Source organism: Tachyglossus aculeatus, chromosome X4 (genome assembly GCF_015852505.1).
Source record: "Tachyglossus aculeatus isolate mTacAcu1 chromosome X4, mTacAcu1.pri, whole genome shotgun sequence".
Taxonomy (NCBI): domain Eukaryota; kingdom Metazoa; phylum Chordata; class Mammalia; order Monotremata; family Tachyglossidae; genus Tachyglossus; species Tachyglossus aculeatus.
This window is the reverse complement of record NC_052098.1, coordinates 15796018-15818131: the sequence shown is the minus strand read 5'-3', so window position 1 is coordinate 15818131 and position 22114 is coordinate 15796018. Positions and strand designations below refer to the sequence as shown.

The 22114-nt window shown below is 43.6% G+C and overlaps 1 protein-coding gene across 1 annotated transcript in view; it reads left to right on the top strand.

Annotated features, from left to right (window-relative positions):
* Positions 1-22114, top strand: part of LOC119947860 — a 68402-nt gene that overhangs the window by 4918 nt on the left and 41370 nt on the right. Inside the window, exons 3-5 of the mRNA XM_038769513.1 lie at positions 16606-16691; positions 18054-18114; positions 18540-18589. Coding sequence (XP_038625441.1) covers positions 16650-16691; positions 18054-18114; positions 18540-18589 — 153 coding nt within the window. The 5' untranslated portion in view covers positions 16606-16649. The remainder of the gene's footprint in view (positions 1-16605; positions 16692-18053; positions 18115-18539; positions 18590-22114) is intronic.

Sequence of the window (22114 nt, the reverse complement as noted above, 5' to 3'; positions counted from 1 at the left end):
TGTACTAAGCACTGAGTTAGAAGCTAATCAGGTTAGACACAGTATCTGTCCCACATGGAGCTCACGGTCTTAATCCCCATTTTATAAATGAGGTAACTGAGGCACAGAAGAGTTAAAGGCCTTGCCCAAGGTCACACAGCAGATAAGTCATAGAGCCCTCCCTGCCTGTGTGAGCTCCCCTTCAGTTCCCCATTCGGCAACTGCTTGGGCATCCTGCTGTCATCCACTCTCCTCACTTGTTCTGCCTAGCCTGTGTTGCAGTGAGCATTGTCTCAATGCTGGTGAGCTGACTGCCTTCCAGGGCTTTTGCTGTCGGTAATCTGTCATTTGATGTTGAGTTTGTTTTGTAGGTGATGATGTTAAGTACATCACTGACGAAAAAGTGATGGAGCAGAGACACACTTTTCCCACTTGATCCCCATCCTTTCCCTGGAAGATGGCCAACATAGCACTTCCTTAACCCAGAAGACCCTGTAGATGTGGAATGGAATGGGGGTAGGGCGTGAGGGAACAGGAGGGATTAAGGAAATGAGTGGCAGATAGCAGGTTGAAGTGACTCACCCCAAATCAGAATTAGCAGCAAAGCTAATCGAGGGGTTGTAGTCTATTTCTTCTAGGCCATTGGGTCTGGGAGTTTGTCCTGAAATAAATCTCGTGAAATCGAAGGGCTGCCGAGAAATTTGACTTCCCTCGGAATTCCATATCGATAAATGCTCAACAATAGCATTTTATCTTTTTTAATACAAAGCTCCCATAGTGCCTTTTCAAAGCACAAGACAATTGCTTTCTGGATTGAATACTGTTATGTTCACAGAGCTTCACAGATGAAAGCCAGGAACTCAGGTAGAGATGCCAAAGAGCAAGCAGTCACTTTTTTTTTGTCTTTTTGAGTTTAACATTTGTATTAACGACCCAACCTGTTTTCTCAGAGAAGTGCTCACCATGGAAATGTGCCATCTGGGAATGCAAATACTCCACACAATGAATTAGGCAACCATAAACAAATGAAGATTTGCACAGATGTAATTAAGAACAGAAAATACAAACCTCTGCGCAGAACCATGATTTACAGTCAAATTCACCTACCTTGGAAGCTCAGATTAGATTGCATGTGGTTTGATTATCAAGTTAGTGTTTCAAGGCAAAGCATATGTTCCTAGATGACCAAGTTTGCAGAGCTGTGTGAATTAGTTAATATCTCCGGAGAAAACCTTTTAAGGAAGGGTTGTTTTATGCTCTTGACAGTGCAAATGCGTGAGAAGTGAAAATGTATGCACGCAAACTGGTTATTTATATGGAAAAGGCAAATGTGCAAAAATATGTTGACTGCAGAAATTCTGGTTTTTCTGTATTTTGATCATTTGCCAAAAGCTGCACAAATAATTAGTGCTGCCATTAAGTATTCAGCATGTCTTCCAGGACATTTTTTTGGCATCGAATGGATTTGTTCTCCTGTATATTTGCGCCTATGATATTTTAAAGTATTTGGAATACGTATCTGCCAACTTAACTTCTAATATGTGCCACTTCTGTTAATTCCCTTTAGTTCTGAATCTGAGAACTTGGCATCGGCATTAAATGAAATGGGTGAAAACTCATCCAGGACTTCCGAGACTTGGACAGTCAAGCATCCCCCAAAGTTTAGTTCACTTTTCTCTCCACCTTCTTTTTCACTTTCATGGGCCACGTTTCCCGAGCCCAAGGGGAGACTCGAGTGATGACAATAATAGCGATGGCATTTGTTAAGCGCTCACTATGTGCCAAGCACTGTTCTAAGCACTGGGGGGGATACAAGGTGATCAGGTTGTCCCACGTGGGGCTCACAGTCTTCGTCCCCATTTTACAGATGAGGGAACTGAGGCTTAGAGAAGTGAAGTGACTTGCCCAAGGTCACACAGCAGATATGTGGCGGAGCCAGGATTCAAACCCATGACCTCTGACTCCCAAGTCCGGGCTCTTTCCACTGAGCCACGCTGCTTCTCATGCTACCTTGCTCCTAAACCAGGAGCTGCCAGAAATGTGGAGGGAAAGGATGTGGGTTGAGAACAACTAGTCTTTGTGCACCCAAGAGGTTTTGCTATTTTGAATATACTCTTGAACCAGCACCCAGCCCCAAACCTTGGAGGGTTTCCTCTCCATCAGTTAGGATTCTGAATCTTTCTCAACCAGCTGGTGCTCTGACCACCCTTAGATGAGCAGTTTCCTGGAAGCGGGAAGCAGAGTGGCCTAGTAGAGGGAGCACCGGCCTGGGAGTCTGAAGGACCTAGGTTCTAATCCCATCTTCGCCACTCATCTGCCGTGTGACCTTGGGCAAGTCACTCCACTTCTAGACTGTGAGCCCATTGTTGCGTAGGGACCGTCTCTATATGTTGCCAACTTGTACTTCCCAAGCGCTTAGTACAGTGCTCTGCACACAGTAAGTGCTCAATAAATACGATTGAAAGAATGAATGAATGAACTTCTCTGGGCCTCAGTTACCTCATCGGTAAAATGGAGATTAAGGACTGTGGGCCTTATGTGGGACAGGGACGGTGTCCGCCCTGATTAACTTGTATCTACCCCAGTGCTTCGTATAATGCATGGCACATAGGAAGCACTTCATGAATACCATAAAAAGTACAGTAGAATTGGTAGACACAACCACTGCTGTCTAGGAACATACAGTCCAGTTGGGGAGAAAGACATGAAAATAAGTTACAGATTTGGAAAATGGCAGGATATGAGTATACGGATGTGCACACAAGTGCTGTGGGGCTCAGGGTGGGGTGAATATCAAAGTGCCTAGGAGGTACGGACCCAAGTGCATAGGCGACGCAGAAGGGAGGGAGAATAACACAAGAAAATTAGTTCTTTGATGCTGCCACTAGTTAAATAGATATGTGTGTGATTGACGATGATGTTTTCACAGGCCAAGTGGAAAAATACCTGAAAGAGCCTTTCCATCATGGTCATCTAATCAAAATTAACATTAAGCTTCACCATCTCCCTTCTGAGAGAGGGGACGAGGGTGATCACCTCCATTTTACCATTGGCAATACTGAGGCTAAGAGCTTTTCCTGAAGCCAACACAATCAGGCAATGACAACCGAGGAAGGAGAAAGAATCTGGGAACCCTGAGAATGCATCTGCTGCTCGGTCTAAAACCCCCTGCCCGCCCCACGTCGTCTAGTCTATTCACCCAGGCAGCCAACTCTTTCATTCATTCATTCAATCGTATTTATTGTCTTGGGGATAGGGATAAACTGTTAATTGAAAAACCAATAATGCCAGTGTCCTTCACTACTGAATATTTAACGAGCTGCAAATAGCCATGCTATTGTTGTCTCAGGCCCCATTGTCCCTGTCCAATAATGATGATAATAATCATAATTGTGGTATTTGTTAAGCACTTACTGTGTGCCAAGCACTGTAGAAAACTCTGGGGTAGATACAAGGTAATTGGGTCAGATACCATCCCCGTCCAAAAGGAGGGAAAGGGGTAAGAAGATTCTTACCGGCCATGGCATAGCCAATAGGGGCCAGCAGGAGGGAGAAGGCAGTGGAACCAGTGGAAAAATCAGCCTCAAGTAGAGGGTATTTAACTGGGAAGAAAGTTGGCTCTAAAAATCACAAAATACTGCCTATCTTCAGCTACCAAAAACATTCCATTTTTTTTCTCAAGTAAAGTGACAGGTCATGAGTTTTGCATAAGGGGAGAAGCCAGATGGCAGCAGACATCTACATCTTTATAATAGAATGTCCACGCCTGTGAAAATTTCCCCTGCTCTATTTCTTTCATTCCTGAGAGAAGTTTCGTTCTGTTTCCTCTTCAGCTCAGAGCAGGCAAGTAGCAAAATTTGTATAAGTTCTGAAACCTTTTCATGAAAATGTTCTATTCGATACCTCCGATAAATGATATATGATGCTACCACAGGAAAACTAGTGTTGCTACAGACCTTAATCATAATTATGAAAATTTTTAATTTAAATGTAGGGCTGAGCATACCAAATACAGTACATGGCCATCTGGTAGTTTTCCATCTGGGCTCATTTGCAAAATACATTCTGTTTTTTCCCCCCACTATTTATAATCTTCCTTGGAAAACAAATATGCCTAATCTGTGGCATGCCAGAGATAAAGTGAGCTATTTACATGTGGCTTTTAATAGACGTGGGTACACAGTTGAAAGCAGTAACAGAGAAACTTCTTCAAATTTGCATTTAGGTGGGTGGGACACTTCCTTGGACTTCTGTTCGGCAGATTGGTCCTTTGGCTATTTCAAAAATGGTGCGGTAGTTCATTTCTCTCTGAAGCAGAAAGAAAAACCTGTAATGCTGGAATGTTAACTTCATCATCCTTCTCTCAGGACTGTGATGAGGATATTGTTTTGCATGGATACAGACCCTGCCTTTCTTCGGAGGAGTTCAAAGATCTGAGCAAATTCTATCTCCTTAGCCAAGCCAGGAAGATCTAAATAAAGAATTAGCACTGGTCCACAGAAGCCAGTAGCTACTGATCTTCTTGATAGTTCCTAATGCAAAGCTACCACATGTCTTCCGCAGCTTTCTCTCAACTGTGAGTCCGCTTCTAGACTGTAAGCCCGCTGTTAGGTAGGGACCATCTCTAAATATTGCCGATTCATACTTCCCAAGCGCTTAGTACAGTGCTCTGCACACAGTAAGCGCTCAATAAATACGATTGAATGAATGAACTCCAGCCTCATAGACTGCAGGGCACAGATGACACATTGGTGACCCGACCATGTTTTTGAGACCTAGAACTGGAACTCACAGTCGGGGTGGGGGTGTGGAGGAGAGGAATTTTTATTGGGATTTGTCAGCCTCCATGGCTTCTTGGCAAAATTACAAGAGAGAGGTACAAATTGTCTAAGGTGTGTTTGACTGGATTCTGGGCATGCCCTTCACCCACTTGAACAAGTTGATTTCCGACCTGCTATTGTGCCACCTCCTCTGATTGGTTCTACATACTTCACTCTCTACCCCGACCCTGACTCTTTTCATTCAATCGTATTTATTGAGTGCTTGCTGTGTGCAGAACACTGTACTAAGCGCTTGGGAAGTACAAGTTGGCAACATATAGAGACGGTCCCTACTCAACAGCGGGCTCACAGTCTAGAAGGTGACTCTTGCCGCCCTCCTCTTACCACCTCAGAATTTTCAGCTTCTGTGGGAATGTTCCAGCTGTCCATGGACTCCCCCACTCTCTCCAGAAACACTGTAGAGATCAGGGATCCAAGGTCACAGGTGGCCAAACCTCCAATTCCAGTTCTCTAGCTGGAACATTCAAAGATGGCACCAGGGGAGCCCCAGGGTCTTCCTGGGAGTTTTATACAAATAAGCATTTCTGAGGCTACAAATTCCAAAAACACTCGCTTGAGCTCAGACACAGTTTTGGACTTTCTAAGACTTTTAGGATGATTATCAGGACCCCAGAACAGGATCCAAAAGCCAAATTTGTCCCAGGGAAACTTTGCTCACCAAATAATCCTATTATATTACTTGCATTGTATGTCTGAGTTTAATAAGTAAGGTTAATTTCCATTTGGGTAGGGGTATATTTAATTGGAGGGAAATAGGTTAAACATTTTTTATTTTCAGCTCCTGAGAAAAAAAGGGATTCAATCACTGTTCATCCTCCTACTCAGAATGTGAGACCCATGTGGGATGGGGACTATGTCTGATCTAACTAACTTGTACCTACCCCAGCGCTTAGAGCAGTTTTTGACACACAGTAAGCATTTCATAACTTAAAAAAAGTGTCCACCTATAACTTGATCTTCCTGATATTGAATTGACTCTTCCCACTGTCTTTTGAAAAATTGGTCTTGGTATTCAAAGGTAAGATCATGCTAAAGATGAGCACTACAAGGACACTAGAAAAATAATCCAAACTTTCAGGAGAGTGAGAATAAAAGTAATGGCAGATAGTAATAATAATAATAATAGTAATAATTATGGCATTTGTTAAGCACTTTCTATGTGCTAGGCACTGTTCTAAGCACTGGGGGGGATACAAGCAAATCAGTTTGCACACAATCCCTGTCCCATGTGGGGATCACAGTCTCAATCCCCATTTTATAGATGAGGTTACTGAGGCACAGCGGGGTGAAGCGACTTGCCCAAGGACACACCGCAGACAAGTGGCAGAGCTGAGACATCTCAAATGGGGTACAATAGAGACTACAACCTTCATTTTCAGAAGAGAAAAAGTAATCCTCTGGCTTTACTCAGGAGCATGCCTGAACTAGTAAAATTTTAGAGGAGTTTCTCAGGAGCAAAAGCACAATCAAGTTTGTCACAAATCCTGTAATACCCATCTGAGGCTCTCTTGGGGTGTGGCAAGGAATAAGACTATTTGATGCTCACCCTTGGTTGAGGTTCGCACGTGAACCTTCCTGGTTCTCTCAGCTGTCTTCACTGCTTTGGAGTTAGAGAATCAGATTTTGTGCAATTGAGACTTTCCTAAAACCAAAAGATGGAGAAAATGGCAAATGTAAAATCAGAACCTAGGACTTTTGCCAGCACCCTGGTGCCTTTGGAAGTGAGTACATTAATATCCTAATTACACAGGTGGCTATATAGGGGACCCAGAAAAGGAACATGGTTTGCCCAAGATCTCACAAGCTTGGGACCATATTACCTGAATCCTGAATTCAAATGTTTTGCCAGACTTTTTCCCCTTCCTAAGCAACAAATGGAAAATAAATTTATTTTGAATGAAAGCACAGCTTTGATTGGAGACAAGAGGGAATCTCTGTGGGAACTGAATTGTGAAGTGAGATGGTTGGGGGAGGAGGGGTGAGGAGAAATGATATTAAAACAGTGAGGAAAGTAGCTGGAAAACCTGAAAATAATATCTCATTAGACTATAAACCCCATGTGGGACAGGAACTGTGTCCGACCTGATTATCTTTTATCTACCCCAGTGCTTAGTACAGTTCTTAGCACCTATTATTGAATATTATTGTTATCATTATTACTACCACTACTATCAATCAATCAGTAGTGTTTATTGAGTGCCTAGGCTGTGGGTTCTAATCCCGGCTCTGCCACGTCTGCTGTGTGACCTTGGGCAAGCCACTTAACTTCTCTGTGCCTCAGTTACCTCCGGTAAAAATGGGGGGTAAGACTGTGAGCTCCACATGGTACAACCTGATTACCTTGTATCTACCCCAGTGCTTAGTACAGTGCTTGGCACATAGTAAGCAATTAACAAATACTGTAATTATTATTATTATTATTCCCCTTGCTTCCTTTGCTCTTCCCCACCCCCTAGTCCTACAGCACTTACGTACATAGCTGTAATTTTATTTATTTGTATCTATGTCTGTCTGTCCCCCTCTAGACTGTGAGTTCGTTGTGGGCAGGGACTGTCATTGTTTATTGTCATGCTGTACTTTCCCAAGCGCTTAGTACATGCCCTGTGTGCAGTAAGTGCTTTATAAATATGATTGAATTAATGAAAGAGCACTGTCCTAAGTGCTTGTTAGAGTACAGTGTAATAGAGTTAGTAGACATGTTCCCTGTCCAGAAGGAGCTTAGGGTTTGGAGGGGGATCTTTACAGTCTAAAATGCATTTTCCAGGGAAAAGAAAATGATAAAAATACCATCGCCACCAGTGCAAAATTGACCAGTAGCTTTATCCCTGAAGGGAGAGGAAGTGAGCTGGTTCACTACCAGCACCACTGGGCTCTTTGTTTTCTGCGATTGATTCCTCTTGATCTCAGTGACCCTCCAGGCCTGCTAGCTCCTCAGTGTAACTTATGTGTTCGATACATCACAACTGGCTAGGGCAAAGCAGACTCTGTGGAAAAGGCACCTGACAAGATGGGTGTAAGCAAAGAAGCCAGAAGGGAACACATATTTTAGCGCTTAGTACAGTGCTCTGCACACGGTAAGTGTTCAATAAATCCGATTGATTTAGTGGTGCAGCTGCGGTTGTAGAATCTGGATGGGGAAAGACTCAGGATGGGTAAGAGCCAACAGTCTCCATAGAAGGCATCGGTCACTGGGATAAATGATATGTCTGCCTGGGTCCACCAGTGTTTCCCAAGAGGATTCCTCTGCCCCCCACACATCATACCAATCTGCTAAAAGCAACGTAGAAAGGAGGGAGAGCTGGGAAAAAAGGGCTTATTCAGGGAAGGCCTCTTGGAGGAGATGTGACCTTACTTAAGAAGAAGCAGCATGGCCTAGTGGCAAGAACATGGGCTGGGGAGACAGCGGTCGTGGGTTCTAATCCCAGATCCATCACTTGTCTGCTGTGTGACCTTGGACAAGTCACTTAACTTCTCTGTGCCTCAGTTACCTCATCTGTAAAATGGGGATTGAGACTGTGAGCCCCACATGGGACAACCTGATTATCTTGTATCTACCCCCACACTTAGAATCAATCAATCGTATTTATTGAGCGCTTACTATGTGCAGAGCACAGTACTAAGCACTTGGGAAGTACAAGTCAGCAACACATAGAGACAGTCCCTACCCAACAGTGGGCTCACAGTCTAAAAGGGGGAGACAGAGAACAAAACCAAACATACTAACAAAATAAAATAAATAGAATAGATATGTACAAGTAAAATAGAGTAATAAATATGTACAAACATATATACATATATACAGGTGCTGTGGGGAAGGGAAAGAGGTAAGATGAGGGGGATGGAGAGGGGGACGAGGGGGAGAGGAAGGAAGGGGCTCAGTCTGGGAAGGCCTCCTGGAGGAGGTGAGCTCTCAGTAGGGCCTTGAAGGGAGGAAGAGAGCTAGCTTGGCGGATGGGCAGAGGGAGGGCATTCCAGGCCCGGGGGATGACGTGGGCCGGGGGTCAATGGCGGGACAGGCGAGAACGAGGCACGGTGAGGAGATTAGTGGCAGAGGAGCGGAGGGTGCAGGGTGGGCTGTAGAAGGAGAGAAGGGAGGTGAGGTAGGAACACTTAGAACACTTAGAACAGTGCTTGGCATATAGTAAGTGCTTAACAAATACTGTTATTATTATTATTATTGTTATTCATAAGCCTTTGAAGGTGGAAAGAGAGGTGGTCTGGCATATGTGCAGAGGAAGGACGTTCCAGGCTAGAGGCAGGATGCGGGAATAGGGTCAGCAGCAAGCTAGATGAGATTGGGGCACAGTGAACAGGCTGGCATTAGAGGAGCAATTGTGCGAGCTGGGCCCTGGTGAGGTAACGTGGGCGAGAGCAAGCTGATTGAGTGCTTTAAAGCCAACAGTGAGGAGTTTCTGTTTGATAAGGAGGTAGAAGGGCAATCACTGGAGGTTCCTGAAGAGTGCAAAGACATAGACTTAACGTTTTCTTAGAAAAATTATCCATGAAGCGGAGTGAAGTATGGACTGGAGTGGGGAGAGACAGGAGGCCAGGAGGACAGCGAGGAGGCAGATGAAGTAGTCAAGGCAGGATGGGATCTGTGTAGCAGCAGTCGCATGGAGAGGAAAGGGTCGATTTTAGCAATGTCATGAAAGTAGGTCTGACAGGATTTGATGACAGATTGTGAATACGCGGGTTGAATGAGAGTGATGAGTTGAAGGCACCACCTAGGCTATGGGCTTGTGAGATAGGGAGGCTAGTGGTACTGTTTACAGTGATGGGGCGGACAGTGGAAGGACAGGGCTTGGGTGGGAAGATACCAGGTCTGAGGTAGATACAAGCAAATCGAGCTGGACGCAGTCCCCGCTCCATATGGGGCTCCCAGTCTCAGTCCCCATTTTACAGATGAGGTAATTTAGGCCCAGAGAAGTGAAGTGACTTGCCCAAGGTCACACAGCAGACAAGTGGAGGAGCCGAGATTAGAACCTAGGTCCTTCTGACTCCCAGGCCCAAGTTCTGTCCAGTTAAACACGCTGCCTCTCAATCAATTAAATGGAAGAGATGTGAGAACGTAAAATTCATTCAGATGTATCCAAACGGTGGGAACAGGAGGAAAACTAAATGTCTACATGTTTTGTTTTGTTGTCTGTCTCCCCCTTCTAGACTTTGAGCCCATTGTTGGGTAGGGACCATCTCTATGTGTTGCCGACTTGTACTTCCCAAGTGCTTAGTACAGTGCTCTGCACACAGAAAGCACTCAATAAATATGATTGAATGAATGAATGAAAAATATAAAAACAATTGCCAATAGTTAGAGTATGGCAAATTGATAAATGAATAAATAAATGAATGCAGTTTTCAAAGAGCCAAGTCCAAATACACAATCCCGGTAAGGACTCAGTTCATTCATTAGATAGCACCAAACCCTGTTCCAACTCAGTCTCCCTCTTCCCCACCTCCAAGTGGCCCTATCCTCCAACATGCAAGCCCACCTATTTATTATATTAGAATGGGTCCTCATTTCATTACCGTGCCCTTTCTCTCCAGAAAAGTAGGTGAGGCCGAGAGCCATAATCATTCTGTATTTGAGAGGTACCAGCCCGACTTCACAAGTGTATGGTGAGGGAAGCCAGACTGTTGCTAGTGTCTCAAGCTCATACCTGAAATCCGACCCCTCGCCCACCTCCTGCCTCTGTCCTGGAACGCCCTCCCTCCTCAAATCTGACAGACAATTACTCTCCCCGTCTTCAAAGCCGTACTGAAGGCACACCTCCCAGTCTAAGCCCCACTTTTCCTCATCTCCCACACCCTTCTGTGTGGCCCTGATTTGCTCCCTTTGATCTTCCCCCTGCCCAGCCCCACAGCACTTTATGTACATATCTGCAATTTTATTTATTTGTATTCTTGTCTGTCTCCCCCACTTTAGACTGTAAGGTCACCGTGGGCAGGGAATGTGACTATTGTTGTATTGTACTTTCATTCAATCGTCCTTATTGAGTGCTTGCTTAGTACAGTGTTCTGCACACAGTAGGTGCTCAATAAATACGATTGAATGAATGAATGGCCACCCTAAACAAGAAAAAACTAGAAAAATTGAACAGGCTATACTAGCAAATTAATTATATTGCTAAATCACTTAATAAAATTGTGGCTTGCTTTCTTTCCCCTCAAAAATCCATAAGGGATCTGCTATTAGTTATAAATACATACTGTCTGCAGGGCTTCTTTCTAAAGCATTGAGAACGACCTATGTCATCTACTCTTTTCCTCTTGGTTGTCAACCCAGGCTCTCTTCTCTTCTCAAATCCATTCACTGCCACAATTTATGCCAAGTCAGCTCTGTTCCCATTAGAAAAATTAACCACTGTTACTGTTATTTCTGGAAACACTGGTTTTAAAAGACTACATTTCAAGCACGAGTATATCAAACCTGTTTGTTGAACAAGGTAGCTGATGGATTATTATTTTTAATACGCCTGAGATTTGGCATTTTGGAAATTTGATTCAACTTGAGTTTAAATAATGTTTAAGTAGGAAGCTGATGTTGTCCATGTAGAAATAGACAACTTTTACAAAGATCTCGGCAAATACCAGGCAAATTGTTCTTCCCTTTATAAAGACAATGCAGCTTTGGTCTAGTAAGTGTTAGAAATGGGAGTTACTTAGTTTCAATATGTGCACTAAATGAGAATTTTAAAAATGCAAAGAGAAGAGGGGACAAATAGTACACATTAGTACTGGAGGAGAGACACAAACGTCCCTGTGTTTGGGGATTTCACTATTGAAGTGAAATGCTGCAAAATCTCCCCAACCCACTATAGATGAATGTGCTGCCATTAGGCCGTCATGGAGAGTAGACTCTCATGAGATCCATAAGATTCATGTTATACTGGATGAGAGAGTTGCCCTTGATGCAAAACTGTACTCTCCAGCAGAGGACAAATGATTTGTCTCACCATTCAAAATGCTACCACTCCTCTATCAGTGTTTCCACCAGGAACTTTTTTAGCACAAAGGCCTGCTCTACACAGCACAAAATGGAATGGGTTGGTCGGCACCTATCTACTGAATCTGAGAAGTGCCGATGGATAATTGCAATGATTAAGGTTATTTGTTTTCTTTTGTTTTTGTTTTTAATGGTATTGGTTAAATGCTTACCGCATGCCAGGCGCTGTACGAAGTGCTGGGGTAGACACAAGCTAATCAGGTTGGACACAGTCCCTGTCCCACACGAGGTTCATGGTCTTAATCCCCATTTTCCAGATGAGGGTACTGAGGCCCAGAGAAATGAAGCGACCTGCCCGGGGTCACCCAGCAGACAAGTGGCGAAGCTAGGATTCGAACCCAGGTCCTTCTGACTCCCAGGGCCCGGGCTCCTCTAATTGGTGGTGACTAAATCCCTCCATGCTGGGGAAATCCACAAATCACGTCACGTGCTTGGACTTTCCATGATCACGTGAATGTCATGTGGCGGTCACGTGCTCGGCATGCCCTGATCATGTGAGCGTCACATGGCGGTCATATGCCCGGCACCCCCTGTTCACATGAGTGTCACGTGGAGGTCACGTGCTCGCCATCCCCTGACCACATGAGAGGCATTTGGCTGCCACGTGCTGGCCAAGCGCTGGCCTGCCGTGATCACGTGACCAACATGCAGCCATCATGTGGCCAATACACCCTGATCATGTGGGCGATATGGGGCTTTTTCGCTGCGATCACATGAGCAGCAGGGCCATGTTGGGCTGCCCCTCCCCAACCGTCCCTGTGGAGCGTCTGTCCCCTCGGTCGACGGAGGGAAGCTGGGCCCTGTCAGTGGACCCTGGGGACTGAGACACCTTATCCGCCCAGCAATGGGCAGTTAGGAGGCTTTGAATGAGAGAACCCACATCCTTCTGACTTCCAAGCCCGTGCTCTAATCCACTAGGCCATGCTGCTTCTCCACTATTATGAACTAATAGTATTTCAAGAGCTTAATGAATTAGTAATTATTCATTGAATTATTAAGTTAATTTATCTCTAGGAAATCTACACTGGACTCCCAAGGTGTACGTGGTTAGTGGTGGTCAAAGTGGCTGGGATTTTTCTCAGCTGCCATATTTCCAACACTCACATCTCTGAAAATGCTGTGGTCCTTTGAAAAGCTTCTACCTAAAATCCTGGGAGAAATGAGTCAGGTCACCTACAAGCAACAAAATAATTCATTTATATCATATTTACTTTATGCAAATGCAATGTAAACAAAATCAGTCCAATAAACAGTTTTGTCTCTCTAATTTTCCCTTGTCAAAGATAAACAAGCTGGTAAGAGTCAGAGCTTTATGTACATTTATACAAAACAGAAAATCAGAGCAGATGCAAGAGATATAAAAGAGAGATAGCATACTGGGTTTAAATGCCTATAACACAAAACATTGGTAGCTGTTTACTAACAATTTAATTAACTTTTTTTCCTTACACCACCTTCATCTTGGAGCTCTCCATACCATATGGTTATTGCAGAGTAAACGGAGAAAAATGTTGTCAGATCTTTTTAGGTTCTTTTCACTGTCTGCAGGAGCAACCAAAATGGTCTCCTGGTTTTTTTGGTTTTTTATTTTTGTGGTTTTTTTTCGTGGGGAGGTTGAGTTCTCTTATCTTGTTATCTAACTGGTTTGCAAATAGTCTCTTACTAAAGGGAATTGAACTCGGTGTCTCTTGCCAGCTTCTTTTAAGCTGTGAATGGGTAGAAGAAATGCCCAGCATGATAATTTGGCCCTTTGAAACTCAGGAAGGACTGGGAAAGACATACAGGGGCATTGATTGGTAGAATGCTTTGTTCAAGTGACATCAGTCCTTCATATGGGAAGGGTTCTCCACAGATTAAGAAGTTCTGGTGGTTAGAAAAAGAAAAGTGGTGATGGTTTCAAAAGTGGTTAAAAAGATAGTGATTTCTTCTGTTGGACTGAAGCACTTGAAAGAAGTCCTGTCCTTTGATTAGTCACACAAAAACCGTTTCACGTGGTCATGCTTATCTTCAAGTTAAAATTCAAGCTGCTTCCATTATGTAAGGAAAAAGGAAACTGAGTCCCCATTCTTAGCTTCTCCAGAAAATCTCTGGCAACCATAGTGGGGAATGCCAGATACTGGAAACAGGGTTATATCTATATCTGTGTTGGAGATCCTGAGCATTGTAGTAGTGGTGGAGGAGGGATAACTGGAGGGATGATACATGATCTGGCGGATGAGGGCTCCGCTGCCTTTTGAAATCCTCCTCAGACCCAGTGGGCAGTTTGAGAAAAATGCCCCCGAATTGCTGGGCTCTCAAACAGCTCCCCATCGATGGTCCGGGAGAAATGACGAGCTAGTGTATTGTGCTAACGACGACACTGAATAGAGCCGATTCCCCCGGAGCCCACAGCGGCCCGGGAATCTGAGTCCAAAGCTCCCAGTGTTTCATTTATCCTCCATAATTCATTCATCACTTGGAGCAGGGCTGTGCCAGATCCCGGACTCGGCTTCTGCAAAGACACAGGCAGCCAGAGGAGGAATTTGGGTGCCTGCATTTTTAAGCCTAATCTCTAGAGAACATGCCTACTGACTCCTCTCCCAAGTGCTTAGTTCAGTGCTCCACACACAGGACGGGGTCAATAAATATGACTGATTGGTTGATTGATGTCTACAGAAAAGATGCTAGTTTATTAGACTTTCTTCATTGGATTTTATTGGCCCAGGGTCAACCAAGTGACAGCTTGGAAAAAAAAAAAGGTAAAATCCGCATGTTTTGAAATCTATCCCGTTAGCCAATTTTTCGTGGTGGGATTTGCTGTTAGTCGATTAATCAATCAATCGATCAATTGTATTTATTGAGCACTTACTGTGTGTAAAACACTGTACTAAGTGCTTGGGCAAGTGCAATATACCAGAATTGGCAGGCACATTTCCTGCCCTCGACAAGCTTACAGTCGAGAGGGACGATCTCATAGTCTAGTACATTCTTGTAACAATTTAGCCCAGAAGGAAAGCCTTTAATGTGTGAGAAGCAGCATGGCTGAGTGGATAGAACGTGGGCCTCGGAGTCAGAAGGACCTGGGTTCTAGTCCTGGCTCTGCCACTTATCTGTTACGGGACTTTGGACAAGTCTCTCATAGTTCTCTGTGCCTCAGTTCCCTTAGCTGTAACATGGGGATTTAAGACTGTGAGCCCTATGTAGGACAGGGACTGTGCCCAAACTCATTACCTTGTATCTACCCCACGCTGAGTACAGTGCCAAGCACTTAGTAAGCACTTAACGAATACCATAAAAAAGAATGTCAATCGATCGGTGGTATTTATTGAGGGCTTACTGTGTGCACAAGAGTGCGGTACTAAGCTCTTGGGAAATTCCAGTCCAATAGAGTTGGTAGACACGAACCCTGCTCCCAAGGAGTTTGTATGGTATGGAATGTGTTGGGGTGGGGAGGTGGAAGATGGGAGGCTTGTAACATTAAATATTTGGGTGTAGCTCCTGATTCCAAAAACACCCATGCCGACATAGCTGTGACATTCATCCATTCATTCAATTGTATTTATCGAGCCCTTCTGTGTGCAGAACACTGTACTAAGCACTTGACATCACGTGCATTATGCTGAGTATAGTATACGAAGGCCATCTTAAGCAATTCTGCCCCAACCTAGTATTTCTGAGGGATACCCTGACTCTCCTCCTTCCCCGACCAAATTACCCCAGTGCCTCTACATTCTCCTCCCAGGACCCTCTGGACAGCAAAGGAGGCACAAGTGGAGGGAGGCCGGAAGTTGGAAATGAAAATACCAGACATAAAAGGGCTATATCTCTATATACTGTGTGTGTATATATATATGTATATACACACAGGGGCTATATACAGAAGCAGGGTTGTTTAGTGTAAAGAGCCCGGGCTTGAGAGTCAGAGGTCATGGGTTCTAATCCCAGCTCTGCCACATGTCTGCTGTGTGACCTTGGGCAAGTCACTTCACTTCTCTAAACCTCAGTTACCTCATCTGTAAAATGAGGATGAAGACTGTGAGCCCCACGTGGGACAACGTGATCACCTTGTATCCCCCCCAGTGCTTAGAACAGTGCTTTGCACATAGTAAACGCTTAATAAATACCAGCATTATTATTATATCTCTACAGGGCACGCGACAGACCAGCTGAAACTTGGAGGAATGGCCACCCCATTCCTGATTGGTCGAGGGATCTACCCTTTTGACCCCTGCTTGTTGAGGTTGCTGGCAGCTCTGCATTTGTCCCCCACTCCATAACCAGTCAGCCTATTGTTCTCCGTGAGCAAAGTGGGCCGAGGAGTTGGAAAAGTTCAAAATCGTATCTGCCAGCTTGACAGGTGTGCTGATGAGAGCACTCCAGGGGCAAGCTTTGAAATGGACCTAGTGGCCCATGACCTCCAACCCCAACCATTGGTCTTCCCTGCTCAGAACAAACCCTACTAACTTTAGGTTGTTGCTTAAAGTTAGGTGCACCCCGTGCTGATTTGTGAACCCAGAGGAGGAATTTTACAAAGGAAGACTTGTTTCCAAAGATATGTTTGGCCTACCCAGACATGGCTTCTTTGAAATCAGCTGCTGCCTAATTCCATTATGCCAGTTGCCCAGAGATGGGGAAGGAAAATGTAGTGCATGAAATGGATAAATGTGGGGAAAAGCTGAGTCTGCAGAAACTTCAAATTCAATTTTTAAGTATGGGAGAACATTCAGCATGGAAATAGCATGACAAGTTTTCACTGCTGTGAGGTAAGATGTGTTTCAGTTGTGTGCTCATTTTGGTTCCCAGAGAATTAGGCATCTGCGTCATTATGTGAGTGGGAGTGTCTCTTTATGAATTCAAGACTCCTCTCCACCCCAAAGGGATTGCCAAAGGTAACTATCTTCATTAATTATTCTTGGTTTTTAGTTAAGGATTCACTTCCTCTACTTTTTCAGTACTAACAAACTGGAGAATTCTTTCTTTTGCACTGCATTTTCTTGAAAAGCTGTGTTTGCTTAAGGAAAAAGAGGGATGAGAAGAATCCTACCAGGAGTGGGAAGGAGAAGAAACTAACCACCTTGTCTTCAGCTTCCTGAGAACAAAGCTTTGTTCTGTTGTGACACTGCAGACTGTAATAATTGGTCTCCAGAAATACTGGTTATTTTAAGGGTCAGTGAGAGATTTCAGGCCTTGAAAAAGCTCATTCTTGGAGTCTGTGACACCTCGTCCGAAAAGACTTTGATTCTCTTTCCTTTATTTCATTGTAGGCATGAAAGCTGCAGGATTTCTAGCTACAGGAAAAGTGTATATTCAGTGCCATTGTAACTGGCTGTTTCTTTATATGGCCAGTGGCAGGTTATTTATTTACAAACTATGAAATAAGATAAAGATTCATGCTTAATTGCCAGGAGGTTATCTATGGCTTCTTTTTAATAGTACAGTAGTTTCCTGAAGTGATACATTTGGGGTGGACTTAAAGACTCCCCAGTGCACCAATGGCCAAGAATGTGACTAAAATCCACCTAATAATAATAATAATAATAATAATAATAATAATAGAATTTGTTATTCACTTAATTATGTGCCAGGCACTGTACTAAGCACTGGGGTGTATACAAGCAGATCTGGTTTGACGCAGTCCCTGTCCCAGGTGGGGCTCACAGTCATAATCCTCATTGTACAGATGAAATAACTGAGGCCTAGAGAAGTGAGGTGACTTGCCCAAGGTCACACAGCAGACAAGCGGCAGAACCTCATCCCAAAGAGAAAGTGTTTGGATTATCCTGGGGCAGATTTCCTTGGTCCTTTAAGGATGAGTGGTGTCCTCTGATACCGGCTAGTGAATATATTTGCAGTTTAGAAATATTGATGGTTTATCTTGGCACTAATACATCTTTGTCATTAAGAGATGGTCCCATTAACAAGAATTAGGAGGTGCTAACAAGCCACTGATATTCCCAAAATCTCCTTTGATTTTGTGTGTGTGTGTGTGTGTGTGTGTGTGTGTGTGGTTTTTTCCCTTAAAACAAATTTCCTGCATCCCTTTTTTAGCTTGGTAAATTAGTATGTCTCCTTCCAGGCAAATAATAAACCACCAATCATGAGAACATCAGGACATGATAGCCCTCCTTTTTCATTAATACATTTTTAAAATGAGGCAAGTACAGCAAATGTGTTTGTGACTTTCTCAATTACTGAGCCAAATCGCTCCTCTCCTTTTCTGCTCCCTCCTCTTCTTCTTCCCCTCTTTACAGCTTGCCAAGGCACACCTACCAGTACAAGAAAAGGAGGGAAGAACACTCTGCCTGGCTCTTGGTATTATTTAAACATTTTTTATTATAAAAATGTCAGGTTGCAGATTAATGAAACCTTGTCCTTTTTGTGTAATTTATCCTTTGAGGCTGAAGGAAAACCTTCAGGGGGAATATAAAAGCAATCAGGCATCCATTTAGAAAAAAGCTGTGATTTGGGGGGGATGTGATTTTATATCATTTCATTTTTCAATGTGTCTGATTCACATAATTTATTACTTGACACTTTTTATTTTCAATCATTTTGGTTGCTTATAAATAAGCATGCATTAATGTCAAGAGAATTAGCATTCCATTATAAACTTTACACAGACTAAAAAACTGGCTTCAGTGAAGTCTCTCTCCTATTTGGGACAGGCATATGCATTCAACAGTGTCTGCCTGAAGAATGAAAAACTAGCACTTTTTTTTTTAATCTTTGCTAAATAGAAGCTGTTCTTAAATGGAGACCGCGATTTCCAGAGGAACATTATATGCAGGTGAGGATCATGCATTTTAATGCCATTCTGTTTGGAATTTAATCTTGAAATCATTTAAATAATGGTCCTCTGAGCCAGTAGGAACCCTATTCAGCAGCGAAACCCCATGTACCAAATATCTGCTTCATTGTTTCCTAATCAAAGTGGTGGTAATATTTGACAAGGGTCTTTAAAAATAAAATAAAGCCAAATATCTCTGCGGTTCATCGCTGACCCTCCCAGTGAGTTTACAAGAGATTTTGAACTCTGTTCAACAACCTTTTCTACATGGAGGTAAAAATGTGGCACCCTCATTTGCTTTGAGATGAAAACAATTGATTACATAGTACCCATGCTAATCTATCATTTAATAATTGTATTCAATTGCCCCCCCCCAGTGTGATTTATAGGATTAAGTTGTGTTGCAGTACGGCAGAAGAAAGACACAAACAAACTGTGGGGAAAATCGAACTAACTGGAAGCTGTAGTCACCAACTCACTGTAATGCTAAATGGTTAGGATTTTATGAAAATGACCCCTCTCCCATTTCAAAATGCATAGGTTTCTACCCGGATAATTAAAAAAAAACTCTAGAAAAAAATATCCAAATATGATACCAAATCTGAGTTGTAAAACAGTGACATTAAAAGCTGCCTTTCTCAATCTTTAGAAGGGTGGGAGGGCTGTGACAGCAGCTGTGGCTAGAACGTTGGACTCTAAGCTGTTAGGATCCTAAAACTCTGTTCCTCTAACCACAATAGTGTTTATTGTTATCCTTGTTGTGTATGTTTTTGCATTTTGAATGTTTCATTTTTCCTTCTGTGTCTGTAAACAACCCAGTCAGATGGTGAGCTCCTTGGAGGCCAGCAAGCGGGTCTAATTCTCACCAGTGTATTTTTTTCTCAGCATTTAGTCCAGTGCTTTTCACATAGTAGGCACTTAATAAATATTACCGCTACTACTACATTATTCAAATGAAAAATAGACAAGTGGAAATGTCAGGTAAAATAGCAGAATTAAAGCCATGTGAGTATATGTGTGTGAGAGAGAGAATGCATGTGCTAGCTAGATTAGAGAGAAGCAGCGTGAGAGAAGCAGTGTGGCTCAGTGGAAAGAGTCCGGGCTTTGGAGTCAGAGGTCATCGGTTCAAATCCCAGCTCTGCAACTTGTCAGCTGTGTGGCTTGGGCAAGTCACTTAACTTCTCTGTGCCTCAGTTACCTCATCTGTAAAATGGGGATTAAGACTGTGAGCCCCACGTGGGACAACCTGATCACCTTGTAAACTCCTCAGCACTTAGAACAGTGCTTTGCACATAGTAAGCGCTTAATAAATACCATCATCATCATTATTATTATTATTATTAGACTATATAGGGGAAGCAGCATGGCATAGTGGATAGAGCACTGGCCTGGGAGTCAGAAGGTCATGGGTTCTAATCCCGACTTTGCCACTTGCCTGCGGTGTCACCTTGGGTGAGTCCCTTCACTTCTCTAGGCCTCAGTTACCTCACCTGTAAAATGGGAATTAAGACTGTGAGCCCCATGTGGGACAACCTGACTACTTTGTATCTACTCCAGTGCTTAGAACAGTGCTTGGCACATAGTAAGCACTTAACCAATACCATAATAATAATCATTATTATTCTATAAGCTCCTTGAGGGCAGAGATCGTGTCTGCCAACTCTATTGTAGTGTACTCTCCCAAGAGCTTAGTACAGTGCTCTGCACACTATAAGAGGTCAATAAACACCCTTGATGGATTGATTTCATATTCAAAGAGAACACTAACGACGGTGAGCTCCTATCCATGTTTCCTCACTCCACAAGAACCTCCAGTAGTTGCCCATCCACCTCCGCATCAAACAGACACTCTTTATCTTCAGCTTTAAAGCACTCAATCACCTTGCCTCCTCCTACCTCACCTGGCTATTCTCCTACTACAGCCCACACACTTCACTCCTCTAATGCCAATCTACTCACCATACCTTGATCTCATCTATCTCGCCTCCAACCTCTCGCCCGCATCCTGCCTCTGGCCTGAAAGGTCCTCCCTCTTCATATCCAACAGACCTCCACCTTCAGAGGCACATCTCCTCCAAGAGGACTTCCCCGACTAAGCCCTCATTTCCTTTTCTTCCACTCCCTTTGGCATTGCCCTGACTTGCTCCCTTTATTCACCCCCCCAGCCCCACAAAACTGATGAACATATCTGTAATTTATTTATTTACAGTCCCCCCCTCCCTTGACTGTAAGCTCACTGTGGGAAGGGAATGTTATATTGTATTCTCCCAAACACTTATGCTCTGCACACAATGCTCTGCACACTGTAATTGCTCGAAAAGTGTGATTGGTAGATTGATTGAAAAAAAACAAAGGGCAGCAAATAATCCATTCCATCTCCTGGGCTCTGTAGATCATGCAGATACATTGCATAGTTCGGTACCTGGAGCTGTTTTCAATCTCTGTCTTGGAATCAGGATTCCAAAAGATTTTGTCCATCCTAGACTACCCAATACTACTCACCGTGCCTCCATCTCATCTATCTCACCATTGACCCCTTTCCCACATTCTCCCCCTGGCCTGGCACGCCCTCCCCCTTCCTATATGACAGACCACCACTCTCACCACTTCCAAAGCCTTATTAGAGGCTTTGGAATACATCTACAAGAGACCTTTCCCAACTAAGCCCTCATTTCCCCGTCTCACCCTCCCTTTGGCATTGTGTATGCACTTGGATCTGTAGCTCTTAAGGACCTGATACCCATCCCACCCTCAGCCCTACAGCACTTAGGTACATATCTTTATACTCTGCTGCTTCGCCTATTTGTAATCTATTTTAATGTCTGGCTCCCCCTCAGACTGTAAGACTCTTGTGGGCAGGGATTGTGTCTACCAACTCTGTTGTATTGTACTCTCCCAAGTGCTTAGTACAGTGCTCTGTATGCAGTAAACACTCAGTAAGTACCACTGATTGGTACTAGGAAAAAAATCATGGTACCTGACAAATGGTACTGGGATAGGATTTAATTTCAGTATGGAGAATACAGGACACTAGCTGATCAATTGCTTCATAACTCTCCACTTCTGTGGAGAGGTGGGGCTTGGGTCATTCAAACAAGATAATTATATATCTCTCCCTAATAGATTTTTATGAGAAAATAGTACAAGACAATGTCATAACTAACTATCCCATTTTTAATGCCACTAAGGCCACCTCATTGAATAGCTAGTGGCATTAACCTAATGGAAAGAGCACAGCACTGTGAGTCAAGATATCCAGGTTCTAGTCCCCCACTTTGCCACTTGCCTGCTCTGTGACTTTAGGTAAGTCATTTAAAATAATAATAATATAATAATAATACTGACAATAGCGATGTTATTTAAGTGTTGTCTATGTGCCAAGTGCTGGGGTAGATACAAGCTAATCAGGTTCCACGTGGGGCTCGCAATCCAAGTTGGACAGAGAAAAGGTACTGAATCCCCAATTTGTAGATTCAGGAACTGAAGAACAGAGAAGTTAAGTGATTTGCCCAAGGTCACACAGCA